This window comes from Austrofundulus limnaeus, unplaced genomic scaffold (genome assembly GCF_001266775.1).
Source record: "Austrofundulus limnaeus strain Quisiro unplaced genomic scaffold, Austrofundulus_limnaeus-1.0 Scaffold1, whole genome shotgun sequence".
NCBI lineage: Eukaryota > Metazoa > Chordata > Actinopteri > Cyprinodontiformes > Rivulidae > Austrofundulus > Austrofundulus limnaeus.
This window is the reverse complement of record NW_013952403.1, coordinates 5,194,498-5,205,252: the sequence shown is the minus strand read 5'-3', so window position 1 is coordinate 5,205,252 and position 10,755 is coordinate 5,194,498. Positions and strand designations below refer to the sequence as shown.

The window sequence follows — 10,755 nt, the reverse complement described above, 5'->3', positions numbered from 1 at the left end:
GTGTGTGTGTGTGTGTGTGTGTGTGTGTGTGTGTGTGTGTGTGTGTGTTTGTGTGTGTGCGTGCGCTGCTGGCCATGAAGCATGGGTATAATTATAACAAAAGAACCTGTGAATTGTCTCATTTTGCCATCCCTGAGGATAATGTGCCAACACAAGTTTGTAATGAAAATGTGAATGATCTTAACATTGAGCTCTCTATTCAAAAATCTTGTGTACAGTATTTTCACATATAGATAGCAGGAAATGAATTACACGTATTCTTAAAACCTCAGATCAAAGCTTGGATGTTATAATCATCTTTGAATCATTTTGAGAGGAAAACTGGTCATACCCACAAACAAAACTACTGCACAGACAGCTTCAAGTTAAATTTAAAGAGGAGATATGTGAACCAAGGTAATTGTGACTTGGAATTATTTTAGAGAAAATCTGGGTTTGTAGCACAAGGCTGAAGCTAAAGGTCCTCATTTAAATCATTTGATTAATGAGGCTCAAACGTTTAGGTTTTGATAGAATGCTGACCAAACAAAATAATGTCAGATTAAAAAATAAAAAAACTAAATAAAAAAAAAAACATTAACCATTTATGTTTTGGCTTACTCTGCCTTTGACTAGTACTTTGGTTAATTTCTGTGTAACTCACATGATGTAACACTCTGCTGCAATGACGCAGAATATGAGCCTGATTGCCATCCATTATCTGTAGAGCTGCAACACTGTGTAGAGCAAATGAGCTTTTGTCTACATTTAGCTTTGCAAAAGGACAAAAACAAGCTACTATGTTTGTTTTTTTGTCTCTGTATTTTGACAACATGGACAGGTAACATGGAGTGATACATCACTGAAAATGGCCGACTGGCTGTGCTTTAGCATGGTAGCTATCTTAAAAACGGGCCATGGACAACACAAAGAGAACTAGACAAAATATCACTCTTAGGGAGCTTCTGAGTCAAATCTCTCAGGACCAAACAGAGATAGACCATGGGTGGCTTAGCAGCCAAAAGCTATTCTAGGAAATGCTTGCACAGTCCTTCTCCACTAAACCCCTGGCTTTCTGCTGCACTTCGGAAATAAACGACACCAAAGGCTGAAAATGTCTTTGGCTCCTTTAATGCTTCTTCCTACGTTTTACTCATACAGAACCTGAGACATTAATCTCAGGTACAATGAGGACATAATGAGAAGAACCGAGTCAGGGACGCAAAGCCACAGATGCTGTAAAATGAATGAGCAGGCACAGAGTTTAGAGAGCTATATATTGTGAAAAGGGCAAAGAAAATGATTGCAGATGATCATTATAATGAGCTGAACATTTGGTTGGTGATTTTCCAGGCATGAACAATTCAAGACATAGCACTAGAGACGTCCTGGTTGTATGGAGATACTTTAAAAATTAGTAAGCAAGGCGACAACTTATTGGTCTGTTCATATTTGACAGCGTTGACTCCATCTGAGACTACAGGTCTTGACAATTCTGTCGCACCCTGTGTTCAAACACACAACAACCATTCTTTATGCAGAATGTTCAGGCCTTCCCATAGAGCTTATACCTCTATATTTCAGTTTACTTTGTGTGTGCTCATGCTCTCTGTGGTACAAACTCATTGTGTTTTGCATAGATTGTAAATGAAGAACATAATATACTGTCTCATAATGCAGCATTTACAGCTGATTTATTAAAGGGAACATTGCACTACACTTTAAAAGAGCATCAATTAGATGAATAAAATAAAAGTGTTTCATACACCTACAAGAGGAATCTATTATCATAATACAGTGCATTCCTTTTCACTTGCTTTCATATACTACACTTTGTATAGTACATGTAACTTGCAGGAAATTGGATATGGAGTGTTTGTGCTGTGTCTGCACTCTCCACTGCATATTCTCTGATACACATGGCGAAAGCTCAACTGGTTTTTGCCTCTCTTGTAATACAATAAAAAAAATAAAATGTTAACAGATGGTATACAACGTTTTAGGTTTTGTAGTGTATTCCACTTCATGTCAAAGGTACACATTTTTTTATAATTTGGATTCTAAATTAATTCAATTCATAAATGTACAAAAGGGTGCAGCAGGACTAAATTCCATGACAGGTTTGTAAATTAAACTGATATAGAACCTGAATCATAACACATTAAATTTCTAAAATAATACAAGTGCCCCAACTAATTAAAAAAAGTAAATTAATCAAACCAGAGGCAGGCACATGGCCTGTTGTTGGCAAATCAGTGTGTCAGAGTTCTATCAAAATATGTTAGCTGAATATTTTTCTATTACTGACAAGTGTCATCTAATTATTTGAAACATGCCAATTAAATTTATATTTCAGCTACTTTTTTAGTTATTATTACTCCAAGGCACATCACATCACTATGTTAACCTTTTTSTTATATGACTGTGGAATAACTTTTTTTTATTATTTTACTAAAACTCATTTATAGATATTTTTCTATGAAATCCTCAACATTAAGCATGTTTTTCACAAGCATATTAGTAGTAGTGTAGATCTTAGAAAAATATAAGTACAATTTTATATATAAATATTTTTCTTACCACTGTCAGACAAATGCATAAAAGTTCTGTATACGCACATTTGGTCTAAGGAAGAATGTTTAACAAAACCCAAACAAATTAAGAATACTCTCTTTTTCAGGTGAAATATTTCAGGTCATATTATGCATTTTCAGCTTAAGTTAGGAAACCCTTTGGAACAGCATTTAGTTTGTATTTGTAACAAGAGTCACATATTTTCCATAAATGGGATGACAATGTGTAGCAAAGTGTATAAAAGGTTGAGGATTTTGAAAGATAACACCATGTACAAAAAATAAAATAAAATGGCCAGAGAAAACCAGTAGCTACCAATAAAATAAAACAGTCTGTAGTTAGATAGATAAATACTTTGTGAAACACTGACTAAAAAAACTGTAATATTTTATTAACAACAGTTCAGATGTGTTGACAAATGGATAAGTGTTGCATTTCAGCAGAAGTACACCACATTTGTGAAACATGGGGATGGTATCAGCATGATTTGGACTGTCTTGTGTATGTGTGCAAATGAAACAATATAAAAAATGTCTTATCAAATAAAAAAGGTAGTCTTAAAATCACAGGTTGTTCTCCTAAAAGTACTTTGATTTGCAATGACTAACATAGAGACAAAAGTTTTATTTCAAAGTGAGAATAATTTTAAATGAGTAGTTTATGACAAAGTTGGTCTAACTGAAGAACAAAATTTGCGTTAAGGTAATGAAAAAGGGGACTCCTAAAGGTATTTTTTGATTTACTACTGCAGTATGCACCTGACGCTAATGCCACATGCCGACAGTATATTTGAAGTACAGGCAGTATAAGAATAAAAATTTTAGTGTTGCACAAAATCACAATAGGAAGGCCTCCAGAAAAGGGGGTTTAAACACATAAAAATAATATGTTTGTAGCATATAGCCTAGAATTGTGTTTTCACACGTATAGTCAAGTAAGTTGTGTTTTTTTGTCTCCATCAAAAATTTTAGGAACACTTTCATTATAATCAAAATAGTTCATACAGTTCCTCTTTAAATATACATTAACAAAGAATGAGACCTCACCTTGACCAGCTCATAATGTTGAATTCCATTTATCCCCACGTCAGGGTCAAAGGCCGATGGCACCGGGTATCGGGTGTTGATGGCTGTGTTCTCTGGGATTGAGATGTTTATAACAGTGGATTGAAAAAGGGGCGCATTGTCGTTGACGTCCTCGATCAGGAAACGAATCTTAACCAATCTGAAGATCTCGTCGGGCAGCACAGCCACCTCGATCTCGTAGTAGCAGCGTTTCTCGTTGAAGACCCCTGAGCACAGCTTCTCCCGGTCAATTCTGTGACTGGTGGTAAAAATCTCCCCCGTGTTGGCCTCCACCCTCACCAAAGGCACGTCGCCCGTTTTGTACACAGGCTTAAACTGCAGCGGCGATGATAGCCTGATGTTAGGGTCGAGATGGAGGTCGAGGTCCTTGCGCAGATTCCCAATGCGGACATTCTCTGGCTGCTCCTCCTTCACGATGTAGTCCCTCTCCTGGGCCTTGCATAGTAAGACCAAACAGGTCAGCAAGATCACCAGTGCATGCACCCGACTTGCCAAGTTCATACTCAAAACTCGATGGGAGCTTCACGTCTACTGCGGCGATTCACTCTGAAGACACACAAAAGAGAGAAAAGAAAGGCAAGAGAAAGACAGAACGCACAACGTCAATGAAGATAATGACATRGCATTCATGTTTTGCTGTAATTAGTACTGATTTCTGACATGGAGCGTTGTCATTATGAACCAGCATCCTTCCTATGTCTTTGAGAGCAAATTAATGGCAGTTTTACACAATAAACCTCTGATGACATCAACTGAGTAAGGACACAAGAAAAGGTTAGTAGTTTGTACTTTCCATCAATCCATTTCATTGTTGTGCTCACACCATTATTGAGAACTGTAAAAGCTGTTGAGTTTACTGTTGCTTTAAAAAGCTTTTTCACAAACTACCTTGTCTGAAAAAGAGTAAGTATGCAAAAAAAAAGAGGGAAAAGAATTTACATTTGAATTAGTCAACACGAAGCATCTTCATAAAGTGCACCTCACATCCAGATTTCAGCTCATTTGGAGGAAGCAGAACTAAGCCTTAAGGAATGGTGCTTTCACGCAAGAATACACATAAACACTTGCACTTGTGCTGCTTGACAGAAGCTATTAATGGAGAGCCTCATTTGTTCTGAATGTAAACAATCGAGCTCTCAAACATTTCATGTCAGCCCATGTGTGTAAGCAAGCCCGGTATGATAAGAGCTCCGTTTAGACGGGAGCGAAACAAGATTGTGAATTGCTTCATTGTGAAAGCCACCATCAGTCAAATTAGTGACATTTAATTATAACTTTGCTGAATCCCAACAAATGTTTTCTCTCCCTTTTTTTATTAGCATCAAATCGAACCCATTCCCCAATGGCATTTTTTTTGAATGGATTGTTAAAAACCCTTAAATGTTGAGCAAAAATCTTGAGAGGTGTTCCACATCATTTGATGCTGTTGTTCTACAAAATCTTTCACTGTTTGATATGTGTAAACGCTCACCAAAGGGCAGGAACCCAAATTGCCAACACCCAAGTAGGTCATTGGAATATGATGAAGGAGTCACGCTCGGCAATGCCTTCCCTGCCAGCAGATACTAGAATAAAATATTGACTGCTGTCCTCCAGTTAATTAGTTGGTTACTGGGGAGTTACTTTGTGTGGTTTGCTAGCTGACATTTTGACTTATTCATTCATTTAGCACATTATCAAGGCATGTTTAACAAACGTATTCCATCATTTCCAGCACAACACAGGTCAATTCAGATTTGTCCGCCCAGGCTTTGTAAGAATAAGCTTCTGGCAGCTGAAACCTGATATTATGTAAACATACATACGTGTACAGTAGAAACACCAGATTTTTATCACTGCCTTTTTTATATATTCAATTCAAATGTCATATTACAGTTACAATACATTTCCTTCTCATAAAAATACTGTTTTTTTATATCTAGCACAATTTACATATATACCAGCTAATTTTATTACTGCAGGTTTAAATCTAACCCTCCCCCTTCAGTGTTTATTATTACTAGCATATGACTTTTTCTCATGATATTGGTTTGTACTCATAAAGCAGCTGCCTTGAAATCAAACATTCATTTCTCTCAAAGAATGGCAAAGGCTGACAGTCATCACACAAACAGTTTACAGATGGTGCTTTATAATGTACGGCTCCTACCTTTTGTAAAAAAAAAAAAGAAAGAGTTCTGGAGAATTAAAGTATTTTCTACTTTGAGAAATTTCTGTCCCTCAAACGAGTCCTAAAACGGTGTGACTACCTAAACTGAACAACAGGGGGTCCTCTAAATTGGCAAGGCATCGGTGTTCATAGGCACTAAAATTCTCGTCTGGCTGACAGAAGGGAATTGATTAAAAATAAGGATTTCATTAAGCTGGTTTTGAATTTGCAACAATTGCAAGGCATTCGTGAACCATGTGCAGACAAACACCACAYATCTCATAAAGCAAAGTCACACGAGACTCATTACGGGACAGATGGACTAAAAAAAGCATGGCTGACACTGACCATGTATAAGGATTTTTGATATTATTATTATTAKTTTTACTCTTCACATTGAGCGCAGACAGCCCTGTCCTGTCAACACACTGATGAAAAATATCCTATTAGTACCAGTGACACACTTTACTTAGAAATGCGCTCCTTCCAAGCTGTGATGATCACCACACTGTCCAAGGCTGAGCTCGCATAATGAAGTTTAAATTACATTCTTAAATGGGATGTGATTTGGTGAAGAGAAAAATCAGAACAGATCAAAGGATGATCTCGATTTCCTCTTCATTGTAAGTGATAATGATGTTCCACTGGATGAAGGGGTGCAAATGCAGGAGGAAAAAAAAGACACGCTTGCAGTTTAACATAATGTTAGAGAGCAAAAATTTCTCCGCACACGAGATTTGCACCGACAGATACTTCTCTCAAATCATGTGATGAGATGTTGCGTAGATGTACTGTATGTTGTTCTTGAACATATAGGGGTTTAAATTTACTTYCTGTCTTTTATTATTTTCACGCGTATCCGTCGGTGCCATGATTTCTCGACATTTGCACTTTCTTTTCACTTGTCACAGCTCTTTACAAACCTGTCCACGAGGGATAAGCTAGGTGAGAGAAGAAATTGTGCTGCAGGGGAGGGGGGAAAAAAATAAAAAGGTAAGAGGGGGGCAGATTCCAGGTGTCACTCAGAGTGTCTCCATTGCTTACATTTCACTAGTCCCCTGAAATGCTATTTTGAGCCCTAGACAGCAGGTTGAATCCTGTAGGCAAACTCAAACTTTCCTCTTGGGAAACACAGTGAAGAGCTGACCAGCCCCGAGATCCCTTTGCGCGACAGCATGATGGACGGGTCTTCCTGGTGTTTGCGGCCGCTGAATGTAGTGGTGAGTGGAAGGTGGTGGTGGTGGGGGGGGCGTAACGCGACTGTCACTCCCTACCTTCCCCTCGAAGGTGGCCTTATCAGAAACTTTCAGTGTGGTTACTCTGAGGCAGGCACCCAAGAGGTTTGAAGTCCTTTTAAACTGTCAAAGACACCACCCAGCCCCCAAGTCTTTTGTTCCCTCAGCTGCACCTATTATTGGTATTATTGAAAGTGGATGTTTTCATAAAAGAAGACGATGATCTTTAAGGATCATGGCGGCCTGACAAAATAACTCTGTTGTGATCAGACATCATTTTCTGGCCACAAAGTCAAAGGAGTTCTCTTCAAAATGTAAAGAAAATAAACATTTTCTCTTAAAAAAAAACTGTTGTCATTAAATTTGTGCTGCAATGTGGGATAAAAATGTTCTTTTATGTTAATAATACTATAACTAACAGTTGAAATTGTATAAACATATCTGATATTAAAATAAATGCATATATGTGGTAGCAATAATATAAAGTTAATGAACATGTTTTGTTTAAAAGAAACATATTTATTTTACAGTGTATTGAGATCCAAAGTATTTAAATTGAACTGAAGTTTGTGGTAAATAAATAGTCTCTTAGTAATTTCTTGCCTTCTCCATTAGCAAAATGACATGCTAATAATATTCAGCGCTGTAATTGTGGACCTGAAGAGGGCAGTCCACGCAAGCCAAAACTCAATAATGACCAAAAGTTTGTTCAAACGTTTACGTCAGTTTCATTTTTGGATCTATTATACATTTAACACATTTCTTAATTATTGATATGTACTGGCAAAAAAGTGTCAAAGAATCCAACATTAAAACAACGTTAAAGAATGGGAAAATCCATACCAAGAAGAAACACAAGGACCTATTTCCTAACRTTGGAAAATCGCTGAATAAACCCATTAGAATTCTATCGCTGTTCATATTTTAAGTGTTCATTGAAAACATGATGGATTCTGAAATCAATCTCCAATGACAAGTTCAGTGGGGTTAGTCAGATTAATTAAAATACCATTTACTGTAAGTGAAAAGGTATTGCTTGTTTTAGTAAATAGCACTAAYTTATTGACTAGAAATGATGTGAAATAGGAAAACAAAATCTGTTAACTTCATRACGACTTTTGTGGTGACTTTGGTAAAAGGCTACAGGAAAGAAAAGATGAAAACCTGCAGCAATGTAAAAAGATAACATCTGACTCCTAGAAGGAGGAATAAGGGCTCGGGCACTCTAAGAACAAAACATAAAACATACTGGTGATTTTTTTTCCCCGCTGCAAGAACCATGAGCAACCTCCAACCCCAAAAATAACAGAAATTTTCGTTGCATTAAAAAAAAATAAAAAAATAAAACCAATTTCTCCACAAATGTGTTGGATTTTTGTCTCAGTGATTCATATTTTGAACATATACATGAGAAATATTGGTTTAAAAATGGTTTTATTTATTTGGTAAAGGCAAACTCCTTGTTTTGCTCGCTGCATTTTCCCCTCCCTTCTTCTTTTAGGTGAAACATTTGGCTCACCTTTTGGAAAGTTCACATCACAGTTTGCTCTGATCCTGCACTTTGTTCTGATTGATGACAGTAGACACCGTACAGTGGGTAGATTATAAACCACAGTAATCAAATGTGGTTTATATTAAAACCAGGTGGATGTATATTGAATTGATAGTCCCATAGGTCTGTGACACGTGAGCCGCTCAAGCAGGCGCGCACTGCTGCCGCGCACCCACGCATCCAGCTCTGCGCCCAAGACGCTGAGGAACCCGGGCTGAAAAGTACCTGCAGCTGCATCCAGTTTAAGGCCTGACTGTGCGCTAATCAGTGCAAAATGAAACTAATAATGCCCGAAGTCACGATCAACCGCGCACTCCACTCTCTTAAYGCAACAACTTGGGGTTTCCCTGTCGATTTACGCTCGGTTATGTCTTTGGAACAGCTTTAGGAAAAAATCCACAGAATCCAGTTAAATATATAATGTCATATAAAAAAACAATCAAGTGAACTAAATATCACTGTTTTCAGTAGTTATTAGGAAAAGAGACCGGGTCCGCGCAGGCAATTAAGGAGACCGGAGTTAATGCGGACAAAAAAAGAAAAAAAAAATCCCATTTGGTTTACAGAACAGATCAGAGGAGAAGAGAGCAAAAATAAAGGAGACTAAGCAACATATCTGGAAATGAACAGAACATAAAAATAAAAATGCAAAAATGAAAAGCACAGCTCACCTTCTCTGCTTGAAATGATGGGGAATTCAGCCGCGAGTGCCGTCGCGAACAGACATCTGTGATTTAGAGAAAAAACGAAGTGCCATGAATGAAGCTGAAGTGGGGGAAACGGGGAGGAAGGCTCCTCATCTAGAGACGGCAGGGAAAGAACCGAAGTAGAGGGAAGGTTGTAGGGGGAAAAAAGGTGTTATCCACTACAAAAACTTATCCATGTGCTGGGGGGGAAAATGCGGATCCTCGACTGAATAAGGAGGAAATTAAAAAAAAAAACCAAGTTTGTTTAAAAAATAAGAAAAAATCGACTGTACTTCCTCTTCTTCCGATGTCTTTGACTCTCAATCCCACAGTCGGAAAAATGCGCAGTGATCCAAGCTTGTTTAACATAAACTTTTTTTTTTAAATCCCTAACCGAAACTGCCTTGAAATGTGCAGCAATTTTCACGTGCGCCTTTTTTTTCTTTGCGCGATTATTCAGACGTCAATCCAAGAGCACCAATAATAATCAGACAAAAAAAATACTTCTAATAAGCCTAATTCATGAAGCAGTCACTTGTTTTTAGACTGGATGTAGGTTGCRCACGCTTCCCCAGAAAACTCTTAAATGAGGGATGCGGAGAGCGCATCAAACCCCCCCAGTGGAGTTGGATCAAAGTGTGCCTCTGTGCAGCATCACTTACAGGAGCCGGGATAGGCGGTTCACCGTATCTGTCTGCTAAGCTGTGGATGTCTCAGTAGTATTGTATGAACTCGGCTGCTGAACACTGCCCACCTCTCTCTCCCTCTCGCTCTCCCTCCGCCTGACATCATGGCTGAAGGAGGAGCCAGGCGCAGATTTAAGAGCCCCGGCTCCTCTTAAAGCCGCACTGCGTTGGAGAGCCGCGCTCGCGCAGAGACGTGCGGTTGGGGAGATCTCTCTGTGGGTAGACGAGGACCAGAGCTTGCCTCGGTTCGTACAGCCCCACAAAAAAATGTGTTTGAAAGCAAAGAAAGAGAGAAAAAAATGGGGGCACTGTTCTCTTTTCTAAGCCTTGTCCCGCGGCTTCCAGTTTGCGCGCTGGCTGCWAGAAGTTCTTCATTTAATGAGAAGATTCAAATTCTCTTAAAGCTTTTCTGACGGAAACGCGCAGCAGGCATCATTTGTCAGTGATGAGGAATACATGTTCAAAATATTATATAAATAAATACAGCATRAGTGCCTGCATGCAAACCATTTAAACGCGTGAAAACATTAAAACATACTTTATTAAAAAGGACTGAAAATTGACATTAAACTGTACACATTAGTAATCAAAACCGTGTTGATTGGAAATAACCTTTGGTTAACCTTCAGATGTGAAACATCAGCAGTTCATGCTGCAGCTGTGGGACACATTGTCCAGTCAATACAAAAGATATGTATATTGATCGCTTTAAAAAATCACTGATTAAACAATGCCCAGCTGTGGGAAATGTGATGAATATCCACTCATCATTACTTGTAAGTATCACCTGCCACTGAGGGCGAAAAGGT

The 10,755-nt window shown here is 38.3% G+C and overlaps 1 protein-coding gene across 3 annotated transcripts in view; it reads right to left on the bottom strand.

Moving 5' to 3' along the window:
• Positions 1 to 9,997, bottom strand: part of pcdh11 (protocadherin 11) — a 158,528-nt gene extending 148,531 nt beyond the window's left edge. The window contains exons 1-2 of one of the 3 annotated variants that reach the window (XM_014006429.1): positions 9,246 to 9,997; positions 3,600 to 4,184 (exon numbers count right to left, since the gene is read on the bottom strand). In XM_014006429.1, coding sequence (XP_013861883.1) covers positions 3,600 to 4,139 — 540 coding nt within the window. In that variant the 5' untranslated portion in view covers positions 4,140 to 4,184; positions 9,246 to 9,997. The remainder of the gene's footprint in view (positions 1 to 3,599; positions 4,185 to 9,245) is intronic. The other 2 variants (XM_014006437.1, XM_014006446.1) reach the window with 2 other exon arrangements.
• Between the last annotated feature and the right edge of the window lie 758 nt (positions 9,998 to 10,755).